The sequence below is a fragment of the Seriola aureovittata genome, chromosome 22, assembly GCF_021018895.1.
Source record: "Seriola aureovittata isolate HTS-2021-v1 ecotype China chromosome 22, ASM2101889v1, whole genome shotgun sequence".
Classification (NCBI taxonomy): domain Eukaryota; kingdom Metazoa; phylum Chordata; class Actinopteri; order Carangiformes; family Carangidae; genus Seriola; species Seriola aureovittata.
This window is the reverse complement of record NC_079385.1, coordinates 6,692,437-6,713,296: the sequence shown is the minus strand read 5'-3', so window position 1 is coordinate 6,713,296 and position 20,860 is coordinate 6,692,437. Positions and strand designations below refer to the sequence as shown.

Below are 20,860 nucleotides of genomic sequence, written 5' to 3'. Positions count from 1 at the left end.
AAATCTTCCCTTTTCCTCCAGGTAACGGCAAGATCAACAGGAGGCAGAGCATGCTTTTCTAACGCTCAGTGAAGAGGATGGTCGATTGCCCAACTTCATCATCACTTCCCACCAACCTCTCGCATGAGCCCACCTCCCTTCAGAGTGACCCCACCCCCCTACCTGCACATACACACACACACACACACACACACACACACACACACACACACACACACACACACACACACACATAAATATGCACACACACCCCTCTGAGCGAGTGACTCTGGGTTGAATCTATTTAGAGACTGTGTTTATTTATTAGGGGGGGCAGGGTGAGGTTGAATTTTTTGCTGCTAAACTACTACTGTCTGTATTTAACACACCGTGTGTGTGCGTGTGCATGTGTGTGCGTGTGTGTACATGATGTGAACTCGAGACGCCGTGCACAGTTGAGCAGTCAGTGAGGTTTACTCTGTTTTTATTCTGACTACGATTCTCTGGCTTCGTTTGAATTCCAATGATGTTGATGTCGACGCTGTGATCCAAGTTGTTGTTCTTGTTGTCGTGCTTGGAGACCGAACGCTTCAGTTTCTTCAGATTTTTTTTTTTTATAAATATGTATATCTATATATATATATATATTTGGAGTTTATGTTTTGTTTTTCTTCGAGCTTCCGTGACTGAACTCCACAGCATTTCCAGGTTTAGAAAGACTGGATGGTCTTGGTTGAGGAAGAAACGGCTCCTCTGGATTTCCCATCGTCATTTTTCCAAAACATTTCAGACGGACTCTTCCTTGAGAGGTCCTGCTGGCCTCGGGTTACACTGAGGTTCATAAAGCAGGACTGTGAGTGGACTGTACCAATGGTTTTAAGCTGAGGGTTAAAGAAGCACACACAGTGCAGTCAGACTTAGAGAACACGAAACCAACTGTCGGTTCTTTTGTTCTTTTCAACCGTTCTGGCTCAGCAACAGGACCAAACCTGAGGAGGAGGGGAAGATGAGCACAGAGCACCGATGAAAGAGGAGGAATACTGGAGCTGAACAGGAAGTCATGTGACGTCCCACAGGAAGCCAGCAAGCCTTCCGTAAAACCCCTCACTAAACTGCCAGGACTTCAGTGCTTTTTAAAAAAAAAACAAAAAAACAAAAAACAAAAACCAAGCTTCACCTTCTTGCTCTGATCTCACTGCAGTAACTGTTTGTTTTTAACTTGCACTTCGGTGTGTTGTTTTGGAATCAGGGACCTGGGCCTCGACACGGCCGAGTTTACCCAACAGTATTAAGATGTGTACTCTGTATCTGTGACCTTTGACCTCTCCTTGTGAAACAACAGCGTCATTGTGGCATGTTTTTTCGGAGGTGGGATGTTGAAAAGCAAACTGGTTGTTTTCCACTCGGCGTCGGACCACTGCTCTCTCCAGCATTTGTACACAAGAGAAAAAAAAAGATTTCAAATTGAAATTGAAGATTTAACTGCCCGCTGTGTTGTTTGCAACTGACAGTGATGCTCCAGAAGCAGCCGGTTGAGAAGTCTCACTTTTGACTGCATGTTTACTGATGCACTGTTACAGTGGTGTGCTCTGCATTCCTGGCCTATTTAACCAAGATTAAGAAAAGTTGTTGTAGAAATGCATTCTGGAAAAGGCAAAGACCAGTTTCTACTCTCACTGTAGCAGGAGAAGAAACAATAGAAGTGAGTTAAGTGCATAATCATCTAAATAACACCAGGGACGCACTGATCAGCACAGGCTGAACAGGAGGATCTTTCTGTTGTTGCAGCTCTTTTGTTCAACATCTACATGAAAGTTTCAAACTTAGTCTGTTGAGATTTAAAGGATTTATCAGAGCAACGTCTCTAGAGTTCTCTAATTGGGTAGAACATACTAGGAAAGTGCTGGAGGCACTGCTAATGCTTGATAAACTCATTAATAACGGGGATCAATAATGTAATAAACATTAACTTTAACACAGTTTGCAGCTAATAGTGTAATAATCCTGTGAACACACTGTTTCTTATCATTTCTTTTTTCCTTTCAACATGGATGAAAGTTTTATTTTCAGAAGCTCAATAAATCATCTGATAAATTAAAGCTCAACACAAACTGTGGCAACAGAGCAAATACAGATGGAAGAAACTGTAAATTTGCATTTCAAATAATGTCACAATGATTTTGTTCACAGGAAAAACTGATTAATTGTAGACATCGTGTGTTACACTGAGCCACAGATTTTCCTTAGGTAGCTTTAAAATGAGGAAACCTTTTTCTGTATCACACCTACTGTTTCTGCCTGTTCAGAGGCTTCACTTAAAACATAAATATTCAGGATTATTCCACTATTAACTGCAAACTGTGTTTCTGCTAATAAGACTTTTTGTACACGAACAGCAGTAACATGCATGAAAGGAGATTTCTAAAGTGGCTAAATATTTGTCATTGTAAAACTGTACTTTTTCAAATGTGTGAATGACCTGAATTTATGTGAAAATGTCTGAACGTGTGTGTGTGTGCGTATGTGAGCGTGTGCGTGCCTGATGCATGGAAGGCCTGCTGTGTTGTGAACACGACCTCTCTGAAACACTGAGCTGCCGGTGAACAGTTGATGTGTGACTCTTTTTACTGGAACTATTTATTTCTCATAACCATTGAAAGTAAATTTAATCTGTTTCATAAACAGTCTGTGCAGCGATCATTCTTTGGGTGTCTAATCAACTAAAACCAATGTAGTAAGTCTGAAAAGTAATTCATTTTATTCCAAAAAAAACACTTTTGCTCTCAACAAAACAGCAAAAACAAGCAAATCACAGAGAATACACTTCAATTAACTTCTTTATAAAAATAACCAGGAGTCATTTTACAAAAAAAACTTTTGTGCAATTTTGACCTGGAATGTCTATTACAACTTTGTTTAAAGCTTAATACATTTACATAAATCTTACAATATCAAAGGCACAGCTGGTACAAGGCATAAAAGTACAGTGCATTAAAAAAAAAAAAAAAAAGCATGAAACTACAAGAGGAGAAAAAGTTCACAGCGTCATGTACACTTGTCAAAGCAATACATCAGACAAGATGAGGACTTCCAGGGCATTTTAGCGCGCTAGCTAGCAGGCGCTCTGCTGGGGGTCGGTGAAGGTTTCGTCTCATTTGGCCACATGTCGAGCTCAAAAAAATCCAGATCCATGTAAAATACCCGAACAACAATCCTGAGACCTGCAGCGTCTTTCTCGTGGAATTTGTTGAGGCAGGTTGATAAAGGAGCCACAGTCTTGGTTGACTGTTGACCGGAGATTTGCTGTAGTTAAAGAAATGCGCAGAGAGAAAATACAGTATCATCCCCTTCTTTCTATCAGTCATAGCAAAGTTTCTGTACTGGCATATGAAGCCCGTAGCGTCTAATCATCCAGACCTGGTCCTGTTTTATGATCAAATTTAAAGGAAATTTAGGGAATTATTATTTGCTGAGAGTTAGTTGAGATGATATCACTCTGTGCAGTGAATATAAACCTACAGCCAGAAGCTGATTAGCTTAGCTTAGCATAAAGACTTGAAACAGGGGGGAAACGGCTAGCTTGGCTCTGCCCAAAGGTAATAAAATCTGTTTACCGGCACCTCATTTTATCACCTGTTTAATCCTCACAAAAACCAAAGGGTAAATGTCATAGGTTGTGGTTTTAGGTTATGGTTATGTGCTGAACTATTTCTTCTGAGCATCACCATAAATTTGACAAAGCAATAGTCAGTTCTCTGTAAAATCACAAACTGTGATATTTACATTAGTGAGGTTTTAGTAACTTCGATTTTGTTATCTTTGCACAGAGCTAGATCAGCTGTTTATTTATGCTAACATAAGCTAACTGTCTTGTGGCTGTAGCATCATATCAGTCATTCAGACATTCAGAAGATAATGCTAACTCATGGCAAAGCATGGTGAGAAATCATATGTAAAGAAGCTGAACTTGAGTCTTTTAGGTTTCTGCCCGTATATTACTTGTAAACCCTTTCTGAGGATTTCCACAGATCCCCATCATTTGAATCAGAGATGTGGATTCAGAGATTAGTCAGATGCAGGAGTTGAAAAATAGTAATAACATTCATGAAACTGCAGCCAGCCCGTATCACTGACATTTAAAGTGGAATGAGATGATGAAACGAAACGAAATGAGAAGTGTGACATCCCGAAAAGAGGAAAACACCAAACACAATTAAACTGTAGTAAACATACAAAGAAATGTCCAACACTCTTCTCAGAGAGCAAAGCTTCAGAGTGAAGCTCCTGTTTCTTCATATAATAAATGTAAAGAAACAGGTTTCGGGTCAAAGTATAATCAGACTCCGATGTGGTTCATCATCAGAGATTAAGGCTGATTGGCTCGGTCCTGATCGGTGCTGAATTGGACCAGCTCAGTCTGGTTTGGCCCAGGTCTCTCAAATGGGGCTCAGGCTGGCATCAGGACTTGTGGGAGCTGGGGGACAGGAGCAAGGGAGATGGAGCGTCCACACTGGGTAAAGGCACTGGGATGGGTCCGTTCAGCAGAGAGGGGAACTGCAAGGAGACAGTTATAGTTTCTTTTATTGTTTACATTTATATTTTTGTGTCATCTGTCATTTTGAGTTGGCTGAAATGATGAATGGTCCTTTCTCCTCACACCTGGATTTTTACAGCTGGGTTTGCCACTTGAAAGTGACACCTTTGCCCCCATGTTAATTGTCTTTGTGATGACTGTTAAAGTCCCTGTGTGAAGAACTAGTTACATGATTAAAGCATCTTAAGTTTATAACTTTTGGTTTGTAAAAAAATTAGACAATACTGGTGAAAATGAGTCAGTTTTAGGAGTTAAAGTTTATATTCTACACAAAGAGAATTAAGATGTTGAATGTTTTTTTTCATTGTGACTTTACACTGATTTAAATTATAGGATCTTTTAAAACATGAAGTAGATCATTTTTTTGATCTATGACAAAACAAGTAGTCAAACCACTTGGGTAATGTTAATAGTAATGATTTCTGTATTTTCTACAGCTGCTGGTTTATCACTGGAGGAGAGTGTGTGTGTGTGTGTTGTGTTTGTCAGAGAGTTGACATGGGAGGGGCTCCTGACCACCACCGCCCCCCCCCACCCCCCACCCCCCACCCCCCCGAGCCCGAGCCAACAGGAAGTTGCCCCCTCTTCTTGTCCACACCAGAACGGAAACATCTGCAGCTTATTTTGAAACCCTGGCACGCGGTGAATCACAAACACACAAAAAACACACAACTGTGAAAACAACTGTGGAGGTAAATCGGCAGTGTGAAATGACTACAAAGAGCCTGTAGTTATGAGACGGGGATTAGCTGTAAATAGACAGAGTTTATAGGCTGACGGAGACTTTATATCAGGCACCGACACAGGAAACCAGAGCGCTCTCTGAAAGGCCGATGGGTTTTAAATAGGCCTGTCAGAACTGAGGCCATCAGTCAGTCTAACTCTACGAAGTTATCCATAAAAATGTTTTCCAGCATTGCAGAGACAAAGATGGACCTTGCATGTTTGTGCTTGTGTGTACGTTGTTTAAGTTTTCTTGCAGTCCTATACTTCAGATAACCATATCAGTTCACAAATATACCAAAGAGAGATCCACCTACATTTTACCTTCCTCCTCAAGTTGGAACGGAAGTTGCAAAGGTTTAAAAAAGTGTCATCTAATCTTTCAAAAGGTCCCTAATCTTTAAATTATATGAAATGCTGTGGTTGTGGCTGTGGAAGTGTTTAGTTTGTGGATGTCTCGGAGAGGTGAGACCTGGGTTAAGCGTCTGTATGCAACAGTGTCCTTTCAGAAACTGACAAACCAACAATCAGCGCCTGGCCAAGTGGCTGCAGGTGAGAAAGGATTGGACTTCTCTCTTAAATTTTCTCCTTTTTCATTCCTCCCACAATAACAACTTCTATGTGAAAGAGTGCAGTGATACTCTGATTCAAAAGCCCGTCTCATCTTGTTCTGGTTGGAACCGGCCAAAAGTTCTGATGATGAGGTTTGTGTGAGGGCTGAGTTTAAATTCAGTTTAGGCAGGTAGAGAAGCCAGGAACAGGATTAAAGGCTTGTATATGCTTGTGTAAGTGTATGAGCCATACCTGGAAGAGGGGGGCATGGGTCTGAAGTTGGGCGGGGCTGAGAGGTCCCACTGGGCTCAGGCTGGACCAGAAGTGGATATTGGAGAGTAGAGGGCTGGGAGTGAGCAGCAGACCAGACGGAGTCTACGTAGACACAACCCCAAATTAAATATCAGAGGATAAATTCACCAAGATTCACCGAGTGTTTATTCTGGCAATAATTCCAGAGGGCTGTACATAGTCTGTGGTGAAGCTCAAAGCCAAGTCTGCCCTCTAGTGAACTCACGTCTACCAGACAGACTGACTTGGCAGACTGACTCCATGTAGGTCAGGAAGCTCCATTCATACAGAATTCATGTCATCTATTTTCTTCCGTCTCTTCAGTTTGGTTTTCTCTCTGATTCAGCAGGAGAACATAAGTCTCCTGAATTAAACATTTGTTAATATCACTTTCTAAAACATGTTTGTGTTCTCTGATATTTTTTGTTTTAACCCTGTTTAAGTTTTTCTTTCAGTGATGTTCAACAGCATGCAATAAAACCCAATTCTGCTAAAAGATAAGAAAATCTTTAAAACTGTTTTCAGCCTGGCAGCCTGTGGGTTTAAGGCTCTGACCATGAACCACAATGTCCCCGGTTTGCATCTGGCTGGGGACTCAGTGTTGCATGTCATTCTGCAACCCCCCCCCCCCCCCCCCCCCCACCCCCATTTCCTGTTATCTCTACTACTGGCTGTCTAATAAAGGAATAAAATGCACTAAAAAATATTTTTTAAATCAGTTTTTCGAGGCAGGAAGCTGTCTGAGACTCTTCCTGTGAAAAAATACAGGACTGCGCTTCAGCTTTATCTCACTGCCAGTCAGTCCTGTAATTTCTGTACCTTACATTTCCTTTGTTTGGCCACTCAATTAATCTCGCTCATCTGTAACATGCCTATCGACATAAGTTTGGCCCAGTTACTGATGTTCATTTCCACTAAGCTGCTTGCTTCAAACTGACAGCTAGAGACCAGCAAGATACAAACTTAGATAAGCAGCACATTAAACTGGTTTCAGTTGGTTGCAGGGACTTTTATTTTAGGGATGTAGATACTAAAACCTACAAGTTCTCACATGAACACATGACAGACTTCATATTTTCCATCAGTGATGTACACATACCAGTGTTTGATTACTCAGTGTGGATCAGAGCTGAATGTCTGAACTCAGTCAGACTGTCCTGGTTTGGTCAGTGTGTTGTTGCCAGTGAATCAGGAGCTTCAGGAACATATGGCTTCACTTATGAACCTCCTCCCTCCCTCCCTCGCCTCCTCCTTTCTTTCCGCTCACCTCTGTCTATCTCCTCCCTGTCTGACTTTCTTCATCTAAACTTTCCTCTGCTCCTCCTCCGACCCTTCTTTCTCCTCGCCACTATTGTGTTTACAAAGGTGTTCATACATTTGTGATGTGTCATGTTGTACCTGTGTGGTGAGGAAGGCAGGGGTCAGGGACCCTGAAGGCAGTGCTGGGCTGTTGAGGGCGATGGAGACTAAGTCACTTCCTGTCAGGAGGAGGGAGGGAGCGGAGATTTCCAAGCCTTTGGGTTTCCTGCCCTTCGAAGGCGCACTATTGGCCAATCCCCTCCTCTCTGGCGTGGTGGTGGTCTGTGACCTCTCCCTCTCTCTCTGACCGGATGACAGGTTTAGCGGTTGAGTGATCTGCTCCAACTCATCAGTATCTGTGCTCTGGCTCCGCCCCCTCCAGTGTGTGTGGGTGGGGCTTTGCCGCGGGGAGGAGGAGCAGGAGGAAGAGCATGCCTGCCGAGGAGAAAGCCTAGAGGAATGCGAGGTGTCAGTTGAGGATGGGGGTGGGGTGGAAGGGAGGGAGGAGTGGCCACGGTTGGTTATGAATCGGATGACAGAGGAGCTGTCGTCATGGCGATCGGATCTGGGCTCCATCTTGATGGGCCTGCGTGGTTCTAAGGAGTGCTGCAGGGAGCTGACGGTGAAGGAGGAGTACAGGCCAGAGTGGAGGTATTCGTTTCTCCCACTTATATCCTCGTCTTCAGCGTCAGGCTCTGATGTTGCCCCCCCGCTCTCCTCACTGCTACGACCCGACTCCACCACCGCAGGGTCCATCTTCAGAATCTCAGGGAACGACACAAACTTGTAGACGAACTTCTGGCCGATCACCTTCTTGATGATGTTCTGCAGAGGAAATAAAGTCTGAGATTTAGAGATTTCATTCTTCAAAACCATTTACGACCATTCTCTGGTGTGTTAATGTCATTGAATGGCTCTAAAGACATGTTAGACTTTTAATTTCATCAGACATGTTGGACTTACAATGCAGTGAGTAGGTGAAAGTGCTGCATACCTTGTCATAGTAGTAGCGCAGAGCTCTGCTCAGCTTGTCATAGTTCATGTTGGTCTTGTTCTTGCGCAGCCCCCACAGCTTGGCAACCTCCTCCGATTTGAGCAGCTTGAATTCGCCGTCGTTGGACGTCCAGCAGATCAGATGTTTGTGGCTTTGGTCGAGCAGAAGCTGCAGCAAGAACTGCCAGAGTGTGATGGAGCTCTCCATGACGGGACGACACCAGAGACACAGGCGATCTGCCAAGGTGACAGTAAAGTAAGAATTAATAAAATCAAGTCATTAAAGCATCACTGAGTGGACTGATAACCTGTAATGGCCTTTACTCTCCTGCAGTCAAAATGGGAGGGAAATCTATGAGATTGAGTTAGAGCACAAATCAGGAGGACACTGAGTGAACAGCTTAAGCTTTCAGTTTCTTATGACAACTGGTTGTGGAAGCAAAAAAAATCACTTCAAACATGGGGAATCAGGAAGCAGTGTGGCTGATGGGAAATGTGGTTCTCATCATGAGGATTGCTCACTTCAAGCAAATCAAGCTGTAAACACAATATTGACGCATTATCAGCTTAAAAAGTTGTTATAACCATAACCATTGTCTATTTACATGCCCAGCAGACATAGAGTAGCATTAGCATTACTTGAAGTTTTGTTTCCTGCCAATTTTCACTCTCTCTTTTGTTTGTTTGGTCTCCTTCAGCTTTTTAAAGGTCCCATATTTTACACTTTATGGGACCTTTAATGCTCTACTAAGTTTGCCAGTTGCTCGCTACCTTTGTCTGTCTGCTGTTCGTTGCTGGGCAGGCATCACACAGTGGATTTATCAGAGCTGTTTTGCTGAAAATAGCAGCGAGTAATATGCAGTGAGAGTAAACCAGAAGGGTAAAACTGTGGGTGTTGTAAAAGCAAAACAACGAGCATGAATGATGCTAAAATGCCCCTTAGAGTCGGGTGACAATTATCTGTGGATCCATTGTTATTACAAACATATTGACTATTGCAGGATTAATATTCACATGAAATTCAGCTGTGTACATGAAGCCTAAAACAAGTTTTAGCAAGTGGAAAATATTATAAAATAACTAATTAAGATCATCATATAAGTCATGATGCCTTTAAATGTTCTTAAATATGAATAATTTTGCACATTTTCAGACCTATAATGACTAACGGCACAGACGACATAAAAAGGAGGAAGGAAGGAAAGAAGGAGGGTAGGTGGGTGGAGAGGAGGAGGATTGTTAACGTCAACATAAATGTGTACCGTAATCCTTCCTCTGATGCAAACTCCACTAAAAACCACAAGCATTAACATTGCTGACCATGCACAACACCACCCCTGACTCAGACCGGGAATTTCCTGTCCTAGACCCTGAACCAACAAACAAACAACAACACAAACATGTAAACACAGGACAATCAGCTTCGCTGTGTGTCCCTGATACAAACTATCTAATCTACATCTCACTGACCAAGACAGGGCGGTGTTAGTAGTAAATACAAGCGCAAGTCAAATTGCCACTGATGCTCAAGGGTGAATGTTTCCACGTGTCCTGACTTCACCTCCAAGACTCATTTAATTCTGGGAAAGAGAAGATTTTATATACAAACAGGTGACAAATTAACCCCTAAAGTAATGAATGGAGAATCTTAACTAATGCATTTGCTTCCACACAAGACATGAGTCACTTTCAGCTGTTTTTGATTGGATCCATTCGTCTTTAAATATATAATGATTGAAATGTTTTCATGCTCAGTGATGCAGTGACAGTTAGACAAGCCTGAACTCTTTACTTACCTACTTTTTTTGCACATTTACTGTATTTGTGTTCTTGCTATGTCCCCACACCCATGTAAACAACCATTCATAAGTGTGACTGTGTGCTATAGCTGAACAAAAGGATATATGCTATTTGAGCCATGTTCCATTTTGTGTAAAGATACAAAACAATAAAATAAATAAATGTGTGCATGTTATAGAGAAAAAGAGAGGAAGATGGCCAGACATTGGTTGGTTTCCAAATGTTTCCATGGTGATAAAGCAGGATGTGGTCAGTGACCTGCCAAGACAAGCAGGGGTCTAACCGACGTGTTTACCTGGAAACCAGACTGTCTGTCTGTCTGTCTGTCTGTCTGTTTGCTGTTTTTCCTTTGCTGTTTCTCCCTCTCTCAAATCAATTCATTTACAAGGTACCTTATTGTCAGCGAATAGAAAACTACTTCCTGTAAAAAGAAAAACAACAAATAACTCTTTAGAACCTAATTTAATTTGCAACCATGACAATATGACAGTAGAGACTTTGTAGTTGCATCAGAAGTCCCCATGGCAACCACATCAACCTCCACAGTGGAGGAACAGCTAAGGACCTTACCAACAGAAGTGATGGTTACTCTACCTACATTCATAACAACATATGGTTCAGTAATGCAACCATAATCACCACTGATTGAATATTAAAATACAGTATGGAGCTGTCTTTCTTTCAATGTCTTTCTAAAAGGAAATCAAGCAACAGAGAGGGGAACACACATGTGGTGCAAACAATGACCCACCACCACAAACACATACGCACAACCATCCATATCCTCGCCTTCTTTTTCCTGCATGTGTGTGTGTGTGTGTGTGTGTGTGTGTGTGTGTGTGTGTGTGTGTGTGTGTGTGTGTGTGTGTGTGTGTGTGTGTGTGTGTGTGTGTGTGTGTGTGTGTGTGTGTGTGTTTTAAGTGATGGAAGAACTGCTGTCTGTCTAAACGAGGACTTCCTGTCATTCAGTTTTAGGGGTGTCTTTCCCGGAGAAAGGCCTTCCCTCTCTGGGAGGTAGAACTTCCTGTCACCGGGAACCACCAAACGCACACGCAAACACACACACACCCACACACACACACTTACACACACGCACCAACACACACACACACACACACACACACACACACACACACGCACATGCACACACACAGCTTTATTTGTATGAAGATCTGTCATTGTTAACACTTAGCGGATGCAGGAATGGTGTTTTTAAGACCACCACCTCAACAACACACACACACACACACACACACACACACACACACACACACACACACACACACACACACAGATCTACAACAATATATGGAGAATGTATCTATGTGCTGTTGTCAGACTCTGTTTGATCTATGCTCATGCGCTGATGTTTCACCTTTGACCAGTTTGGACTGAGGAGGAACAAAGCAGCAGGAAATATTGTTTCAATTTCAGAATAAAACCAGTCTGGCGCTCAGGTCCTCAGTGTTACAGCTTAGAGTTTGGCAATCTATGAATTCTTTCCCTCTCTTCACATAAGCTCACAAATCATATAATATATGACCAATGCATAAAGATGCTTATTCCCTCAATCAATCAGATACACACTGTTGTGTCTTGTGGACAGTCTTCAGTCCAGCAGACAAACCAAACCAAAAAGCTGCACATGACATGATCCATATTCTCTGGGCTGCTTATTTCTTATTTTTGGAAGTGTGTGTGTGTAAGGGGTGAGAGGTGGGAGGGGGTTTGCTGGAACTCAAATGGTTCTTTGTTTTGCACCAGTGACTCATTTTCAAGATGTTGTCTGCTGCCAGCTTCAATCCGGAAGCGCATGGCAATTAGTCTGCGAGGTCCAGACAAACCAGAAAGTCTACTACTAGATTTTAAAGGAGCCAGGGCTGATTTTTCCACAGCAGCCTGTTCACTAACTTCTTTCCTTCTTTTCAAAATGTGGCCAAAGCAAACTGGGGCAACTTTACGCATAAGTCTATGCCAAAGCGGAGACTACTTAAGCTTTAACGCCATTTACGCACCGCGTTAACGCTTTTACGCGCAGTTTTAACACTTTACGCGCGGCTTTAAAGTGATTTTTAAGTTGACAGTGAATATCTGAACCTTTCAGCGAATACAGCACCAGCTAATACAAGTCTGACTCTTTCTCTCCATTACGCACAATTAAGCGCGCACACACAAGTAACTTCAGAAAGTTGTAGATAGAAGGAAACATGCACCTACCCAGCAGTGGACGGCAACCGCTCCTCTGTCTGTCTGCCCGTGCGTGATGTGTGTGTTTGTGTCTTAAAGCGGGGAGTGTGTGTTGTGTTGGGGCTCCATGCTGCTGCTGCCGCTGCTGCTGACTGAAAGCGGATCCGCAGCTTTTCTCTCTCCCTCCTCAGAGCAGGAAGTCGGGACGCGCAGACGGAGAACCGGCGCACTTCCTCTGGCGCAGTATTCCCGTCTGTGTAAACACACACACACACACACACACACACACACACACACACACACACACACACACACACACACACACACACACACACACACACAGACTCTCAATTTCCCATAAACACACCCCCTCCTTTTAAATCACTCTCTCTCACGCTCACAGATTCAAGCTGCGCGCAACACACACTCAGGCCTGCACACACACTTTAACTCATGCACTTAAATAGTCTAAAGGCAGGCTCTCTCTCTCTCGCGTACACACACACACACACACACACGCGCGCGGTCTCGCGCGCATACACACATACAGCAAATATTGTAATTCCGGCTACACACAGCGTGAAGCCAACTGACAACTGACGTCACCCTCTTCCTGTTCACCGGGAGGGGTTCCTGTTCCTGCACACACACACACAAACACGCATGCACACACACGCACACGCACGCATGCACGCACGCACGCACACACACACAGACACACAAACACACACAGGGTCAAGTTCGGGCTTTTCAGTAACCTATAATGTTGCCCAACGTTTGATTTCACTTCAATAAAATGCGGAAAAGAAAAATAAATCACTTTCTGACGGAGGGAAGGGGGTTGGGGTGAGGGGGCAACTGCATATAATTGAACACAAAATATTAAATTAATTAAATTAACTGAATAAATTCTTGATATTTTTCAATCATTTGCTTAATTTAACTACTCATTAATTGACTTTATATTTTCCTTATGCAGCCTGTGCCCCCTTCTACCTTAGTTCTCAAAGAGTTTATAACATGTAGTTGGCTGTCATATTTAGACCTGTTTATATTAAATCTGTTATTGGTGTCTCATATGTTGATAGATGACCTCCTTTGACAATGATGACAATGAACACAGGAGTGCATTCACAGTTTCAGATGGACTGTGGGTTTGATGCAAGTCAGACAAACCTGCTTCAACCAACTCTACTGATGACATCATTGCTGACTTCTTCAGGGTTATTTTTCAGATGTTAGCTCCCTCCAGAGTCACAGAAGACATTATACAACCTTCTTTACTAGTTTAGTAATACTCACGGGTGTAAATCAAACTTAATTTGTAAAATCAGTGGAATTCCCCTTCATCTGTTCTATGTTTGATTATACATATAAAATATATAGATAGTTGTCACTCTTCGTTATTCATTTAGAAAAACTAGTCTGCATTTCCATTACGTTCCTTTAAAGTTTGATCTCCGATAAACGAGGCAGAGTGAGACGTCGCTCTGTTTCCTCCTCTCTGATTGAATTTCCTGATTCCCCCTTGGCCCCGCCCACGTCTTTGAAACGTCAACAGCGCCAAACTTCAGGCTCCCTAAGGGGAAAATGACCACTGATGCCGAGGAACCGCAATGGAGAAAAGTCAATTCAGTTACAGGAGTGGTACCGCGGTCCAGACATGGACACCGAGCTGCAGCAATACGGGAGCTGATTATTGTGTTTGGTGGTGGAAACGAAGGGATAGCGGAGGACCTCCATGTTTACAACACTGGTAAGCTAACGTTAGCTGGACGCTAGCTAGCAGGTTAGCGGATAATGTTTTTAGCATGCCAAGGAGTTGAAAAGACTACGGCAGCTAACAATCCCTTTGCCGCCACCTTTTGTTGTTTGTTTAAAGGGTCATCGACAATTTTAGCATAACTTTGGTGACAGTTTTTAGGGTTTGTTATTGTTAAGTAGCCACTAACTTCAGCTGAATAGCGGTACTTCAAGCTGACCAGCTAGCTTCAGTAACTACTTTTTTTCCCCGAGATGCACGCAGCTGTGACATTAATTGTTATGTTAACTGGTGAAACACAATGATGAACAGAAGGCAGAGTGGTAAAAGCATCGTGTCGTTTGTTAGGCCAGTGTAGCGTTAACTGAAAACAGCTGAACATAACGTTAAAAAACATACAATAAACATTCAAGTGTAGCTTTAAACATACTAACTATGCATGCATCATGCTGCACAAGAATGTGTTTTAGAGGGCATTATGCAATAAAGGGAATTCAAATTTAATGTTTTTCTTATTATTTATTAAAAGTCCAGTTCAAGAGGAATATTTACCTGGCTACTGCACAAATAGCTCTGTCTGTAATAAGAGTTGTTTTCAGATGGAGTAACCAAAAGGCAGCATTCACCAGGATGTTATGTTAGATGCAATGGCTGACATGTGCCCATTCTTCCAGTCTCAAAACAGTGGTTTCTGCCTGCGGTGAGGGGTGACATTCCACCTGGCTGTGCTGCCCATGGCTTTGTCTGTGAGGGTACTCGAATACTGGTCTTTGGTGGCATGGTGGAATTTGGTAAATACACCAACAGCCTCTATGAACTTCAGGTAATGTCATCACATTTGTTCTGTGTTGATTTTGGTCCTGGTGCTTTTATGTAGAACATTTATAAATCTCATCTTTGGTTTTGTGTGGCTCAGGCTAGTCGCTGGCTGTGGAAGAAGCTAAAGCCCAGAGCACCCAAGAATGGGTCGCCTCCCTGCCCTCGGATTGGACACAGCTTCACTCTTTTGGGCAATAAATGTTACCTGTTTGGAGGACTGGCCAATGATAGTGAAGACCCCAACAGCAATGTACCGAGGTAAAGTGCAAATGTGAGACATTATTGTTGAATGCAAAACAGGCCTTTTGTAAATGCAAATCTATAGTCAGTGTTAAATCTAACAGCTAACCAGCATGGAGATGGCACCGTTATTAATATAACCTCAATCTAAGAGTTGAATTTTTTACTGTTTTAGGTACATGGGTGACCTTTATGAGCTGGAGCTGCAGTCAGTATCAGGGGCGAGAGGCTGGAGCATCCCAGAAACAAAAGGGGGTGGTCCTTCAGCACGGGAGTCTCACAGCTCGGTTGCTTACGATGGCCTCAGCTCCCCGAAGCTTTACATCTATGGAGGAATGCAAGGAAGCCGCTTAGACGACCTCTGGCAGCTTGACCTCGGTAGGACGACAGATTGTACTGATACTATTAGAATAGAAAACTGAAACTCCTTTGATCCATCAAGTGCTATCTTAAATTAAATACAAAACTGGGGAAGGCTTATTTGCATATCTACACTTCTAAATGGCGGTGAGAAGCAATTGTTTGGAATATTTAAATTACCTTATCTTTATCCTCTTGTCTTCAGACACAATGGAGTGGTCAGCATCTCAAACAAGGGGTTCCATTCCACTTCCCAGAAGCCTTCACTCTGCCAGTGTCATCGGAAACAAGTAAGGGATTCTATTTGCTATTGCCATCGTACCTGTTTTAGGCACGTGTACAGTTTATTTGTGACACCTGACCTAACTAGCCTTTGAAAACCTACAGTATGTCCCTCTATCTGCAGGATGTATGTTTTTGGAGGCTGGATTCCTGTTCCAGAGTCAGATGAAAACAATGCTCTAGGAACCAAATGGATCTGTTCTAACTCTTTAAGTGTGCTCAACTTAGGTCAGTTCTTCTCACCAAAAAATGTCATTGTAATTTCATAATTCTTAGGTTGTGAGTGGTTTTGCAGATGATGAAACTTATAGGTGTTTGTTTTTTTTTTTTAATTTGGCTCATGGGCTGTCAGCAAGTTCACTGTTTTCTTACAGACACTATGAGCTGGCACAACCTGGGCCCAGACGAGCAGGACGACATCGAGTCCCAGCTGCAGAGCCAGGGACCCCAGAGTGATGATCCGTATGCATGCAGGCCCAGAGCCCGGGCCGGCCACTGTGCTGCTACTGTCGGGTCCAGGCTTTACATTTGGAGTGGCCGCGATGGATACCGCAAGAGCTGGAACTACCAGGTCTGCTGTAAGGATCTGTGGTACCTGGAGACAGGTGAGAAGTGACAGAGCCACTCAAGCTAGTGCTGAAAAAACGAACACAGCAAAATATAATAATCTGTGTTTTGTTCTTAGATCGACCAGCCACCCCAGAAGCAGTGCTACTCATAAAATCCACAGTCAGCATGCTCCATGTGGCATGGCGCCCCCTGGCTGCAGCAGACTGGTACATCCTTCAAATCCAGCCTGTGTGTCCTCCCAAAACTGCATCCAGCAACCCACCTTCCAAACTGGGTGATCCAACACGAACAGATGGACAAGTGGGAAAGAATAAAGATCCTGCAGGTGAGAGGAGGCGTATGTAGTTATCTCAGCACAGGACACAGAAAAGAAACATAGAATTGTAAACAGACTATTTCAGCACCAGAAAAAATATACTGATGGAAAAAAATGACATCATATTTGTGAGGGTGTAGATCATACAAATAACTTTCTGTCATTGCTGTAAAACTTTTCTTCGCTCTCTTTTCTTAGGTGTCAACTCTCTTCAAACTCAAAATGAAGCAACCACAAATAGAGAAGAGAAAGGATCAACTCAGGTAGATATACACATATATATTCCTTTTTGGGATTAAATACACTGAACAGACCAGCATCTGTTGTCAGACAGAATATGAACACACTGAAGTTGATTTTTATTGTGCGTTCACTCAGAGCATGTTAAAAGCAGCTTCATCAGACACTGCTGTGTTACCTCCTTTTGTTACGTTCAGTCGTTCATGTCACAGTAAAGCCATTAAAAGAAATATAAATCAAGATGAGCTTTAGGCATTTAACAGATGCTTTTATCTGAAATGACTCAGGAAAGAAAAAACCTGAATCATAGGGAAGTTGCAGGAAAAAACATCCATGCGGTTTTAGTGATGGTTAGCAGGACCGTATTGTGCAGAATTAATTTTGCAGTGTTTTGTTTGTGCCTTACACTAGCAATGCTTAGTGTTTAGAACAAATAAGTATTGTGCTTTAAATTTCTCCTCTAATTTCAGGATGCTTCAGTACAGAAGGAAATTTCAGTGAAATCATCCAGTGGATCAGCAGAGACCCATGCATCTTGGGGGAGGAGTGCTGCAAGAGTCTCAGAGGTCTTGGACCCAAAGAGCTGCTGTAAGTCTTGTTGTCAAGTGTCTACCCCTTTAATGCTGGGATACCTGAAATGTTTTTTATGCTCCCACGCATTTTACTTTAACGGGTGATAAAAGCAGGACTAGGCATATTTGAAGTTACAACGCCTCAGTTATTCCTTTGCCCTTATTTCCCACACAGCAAGCTTTTACTCCAGAGCAAATGTTCAGTAGTTTGAAATGACCTGATCAAATGAGTTTCCACTCTGTCGTGTTTGTAGCTGCTGGACTGGAGACATCAGTAACAGAGGTCAGCAGCTCAGCTCAGCACCAGTCAGGTAATGATGATGCACATGCTCTAAACATCAGCGATAAACCAGACTTAAGTAGCTCCAGAAGTTCAATGTAGATTTAAAAAAAATCTTTGACAGACAGACCTGTTTCCACTGACAAGACAGCAGATTTCTACACCTGTACAGATCAGGTGAGGTCCACCTCTGAACAGTAACTCTTATCTCTTTCACTTGGCTTGGCCTAAGCTAAGAACTGTCCCCTCCAGGTTCAGCAGGATCCAGATGAAGCAGTGTGGTTTGATGTTGGTGTGTATAAAACCCTCTTCTCTGAGGTCAGCCACTACTTTCTCCCTGCTGACAGTGACCAGGTGACAACAACCGTCAGCAGCCGGCCCACAAATACTAAAGAGGTAAAACCATAGGATTCTATAAAGATGTTATTCAACACTGTCCCATTCTTAATCTTCTGTCTTAGGCATATCCACTCATCCTCTGTCCATCCTTTCTTTTCCCATCAGCCCTTCCCCCTGAGGAAGCTGCCAGGTCCTCAGGACTACCATGGCAGGGAGAAGCAGGAGCTCACTCCAGGTCAGAACTACAGGTTCAGAGTTGCAGGCATCAACTGCTTTGGCCAGGGAGACTTCAGCCCAGTCAGCGAGTTCAAGACCTGCCAGCCTGGTTTCCCTGGAGCGCCCTCTGCTGTCAAGATTACCAAGGTGACATATTGAGGAAATTCCGACAGATGTACACAGTCGTCTGGGGAACATGGGAAAATCAGGGTTTTCACACTGATAAATAAAAAAAATTGCGGATTTAACCCTCTGTTCTCCCCTTTTCTGTGCAGGCCAATGATTCAGTTCACATCACATGGGAGTCTCCACCCTCTCCGTCGGGCCGGATCCTGGAGTATTCCATGTACATGGCGGTGAGGAAAAGCCGCTCCACCACCTCGGAGCGTCCGGGTCAGATGGCCTTCATCAGGATCTACCGCGGCACGAAGACGTCCTGCTCAGTCAACTCCTCGCACCTGGACAACGCCCACATCGACTGCTCCGCCTCCAACCGGCCAGCAGTAGTCTTCCGCATCGCGGCTAAGAACGAGCAGGGCTATGGCCCGGCAACTCAGATCCGCTGGATACAAGGTGGGTGAGCTCACCGTTTTAGTTTCTGCTCATTTTTATAATTTTTGTGGACAGATCCCAACTTTATTACTTTTTCTGTCTTTTTAGATCCATGTAAGTTGAGAGCGTCTTCATCCAAAGCAGACTGCAGTGCCGACGCTGACCAGGACGCTGCTGACAGGTAACTAGACAAAACTCAAGTTTCCTGTTAATTTTTATTTTGGAAAATGGATTTAAAATGTTTTTTATTGATTTGTGTCTTTTCATTCTCTTTTCTTGCAGCTCCAGCTGAAAACTATTGGTCCAATAAGATGTTTGGGGAACAGACTCAGGAAGATGGCGATGTACGCCGCTCAGATGTTGTATGATATTACCTAGAAAGTTTTTTTTATTTATTTTTTTATGTATTTAATTACACCCTTGTAAATACATATACATTTTCACAGGAGATGTAACCACTTGGCTATTTTAGTAAAGAAATGCTTTGTTAAATAATAATATGTGACATGATGTAGACCAAACTACAACTACTACCACTCTTATGTCTTTAAGTTGGAGGTGGCTTAGCACTAACTTCACCACCCACTAATGCTTTATGTGTCATGGTTATAAATGAAACACTGGTGGTAAGATGCTGTTAGGGCCAAGAAATTCTTGTTAGTGCGGACCACTTTTACAATCCTAAGCCAAACCAGTCAGGTTTTAAAATATGAATAATCTATACAATGAAATGTTGTTGTTTTATAATCAGAATGTTTCCTGTTCCATGTTTGGTTTAAGATCATTGTTTATGTGTTTTGTCTCTGTACATGACTACATGTTACTGCAAATGATCTGTATCCATTACATATCTGCATTATATTTCTTGGTTCTTTGGATTTTGTCATATTTTATTTTCATTATTATCATTAGATCATTTACCTTGGTGTGATGTATTTATCATTATCAATCTATCAGTATCATTAACTCAATATCATTTCAGACTTCAACAAAAGAAGAGCACAGTGTTACTTTCTGATATTAATGCCACAGGTATTCCAGGAAGAATTTGTGTGTTAAGAAAACTGATCTCTAATCTAGTGCACATTTTTTGGCCAAGAAGTATTATTATTGTCTTCATCTCCTCCATCATTTCTGGACACAGAGATGTCACTGTCCAGACCAAATCATTACGAGCAATGCTGCACTTCTCTTCCCCCTTCATTTTCTGGATTCTTGTGCTGTCATCCATAGAAGAGCATTTGTTTTCTTTTTTTTAATGACATACTAATGTTTTCTGATGAAACTTTTCGGCCGAGGAAGAGTTGGGGTTAGTCGTAATTCATCAGTAATTAATTTGGAAGCAGTCTTAGTGTTAATAAGTCAGCTGTTAGAGTTTGCATATAGGGCATAATGTTTATCTCACTGCTAGTTTGCATTTGATCAAGTTGCAGACTTGCTGTTGTTGCCTTGGGTTAACTGTACACTTGTAACAACCCCTGTGTGTGGCACATTTGGTCACTGCAGCAGCAAAGTGACAGAATTCAGTGGGGGAATTAAGTGGATTAACTAGCGTGATTAAGAGTAATTAATCAAGTATAAGCTCTCAAGCTCTCAAATAGAAAACAGAGCCTTCATTGTCCCAAAGAGGAAATTCACTTTGCTGTACTGCACGTGTCTCACTCATAAAAGCCACAGAATATCATTTCAGATGTACTGATTTTCCAAAGTGGTTAACAACAGAGTGTTGTGTTTGTGGATGACAATCATTGCTGGTAGTGTTTCTGGTTATGGTTATATTATTCAGTGGATTCAATGAAGCTGTTAACAGGGGTCTGGGCAGTGAAGTAAATGTTTTGCCACTGATGAGTTTCTCTGTCTAAATGACAATCACACACAGGTACTTGTTTTCACC

The 20,860-nt window shown here is 42.6% G+C and overlaps 3 protein-coding genes across 4 annotated transcripts in view; 2 read left to right on the top strand and 1 right to left on the bottom strand.

The window, feature by feature from the left end:
- Positions 1 to 225, top strand: part of LOC130163182 (cyclin-dependent kinase 17) — a 39,410-nt gene extending 39,185 nt beyond the window's left edge. Inside the window, exon 17 of the mRNA XM_056367108.1 lies at positions 22 to 225. Within this exon, the coding sequence (XP_056223083.1) occupies positions 22 to 62 (41 nt within the window). The 3' untranslated portion in view covers positions 63 to 225. The remainder of the gene's footprint in view (positions 1 to 21) is intronic.
- Positions 226 to 2,803: 2,578 nt separating this feature from the next.
- On the bottom strand, positions 2,804 to 12,691 carry LOC130163183 (ETS domain-containing protein Elk-3-like). Its single transcript, XM_056367109.1, has 5 exons — positions 12,449 to 12,691; positions 8,433 to 8,668; positions 7,538 to 8,263; positions 6,101 to 6,223; positions 2,804 to 4,533 (listed from the first exon to the last, which is right to left on the bottom strand). The coding sequence occupies exons 2-5, from the start codon at positions 8,637 to 8,639 to the stop codon at positions 4,438 to 4,440; spliced, it is 1,152 nt and encodes a 383-aa protein (XP_056223084.1). The 5' UTR covers positions 8,640 to 8,668; positions 12,449 to 12,691; the 3' UTR covers positions 2,804 to 4,437.
- Positions 12,692 to 13,844: 1,153 nt separating this feature from the next.
- On the top strand, positions 13,845 to 19,844 carry hcfc2 (host cell factor C2). 2 transcript variants are annotated; one of them, XM_056367105.1, is made up of 17 exons: positions 13,845 to 14,174; positions 14,855 to 15,003; positions 15,097 to 15,257; positions 15,415 to 15,617; positions 15,805 to 15,889; positions 16,006 to 16,109; positions 16,256 to 16,486; positions 16,567 to 16,776; positions 16,966 to 17,030; positions 17,478 to 17,595; positions 17,834 to 17,890; positions 17,984 to 18,036; positions 18,112 to 18,255; positions 18,364 to 18,561; positions 18,690 to 18,987; positions 19,075 to 19,147; positions 19,249 to 19,844. In XM_056367105.1, the coding sequence occupies exons 1-17, from the start codon at positions 14,009 to 14,011 to the stop codon at positions 19,256 to 19,258; spliced, it is 2,325 nt and encodes a 774-aa protein (XP_056223080.1). In that variant the 5' UTR covers positions 13,845 to 14,008; the 3' UTR covers positions 19,259 to 19,844. The 2 variants fall into 2 exon arrangements, with proteins under 2 accessions (XP_056223080.1, XP_056223081.1); XM_056367106.1 differs by lacking the exon at positions 17,984 to 18,036 and having other exon boundaries at positions 13,847 to 14,174; positions 18,092 to 18,255.
- Positions 19,845 to 20,860: the final 1,016 nt, after the last annotated feature.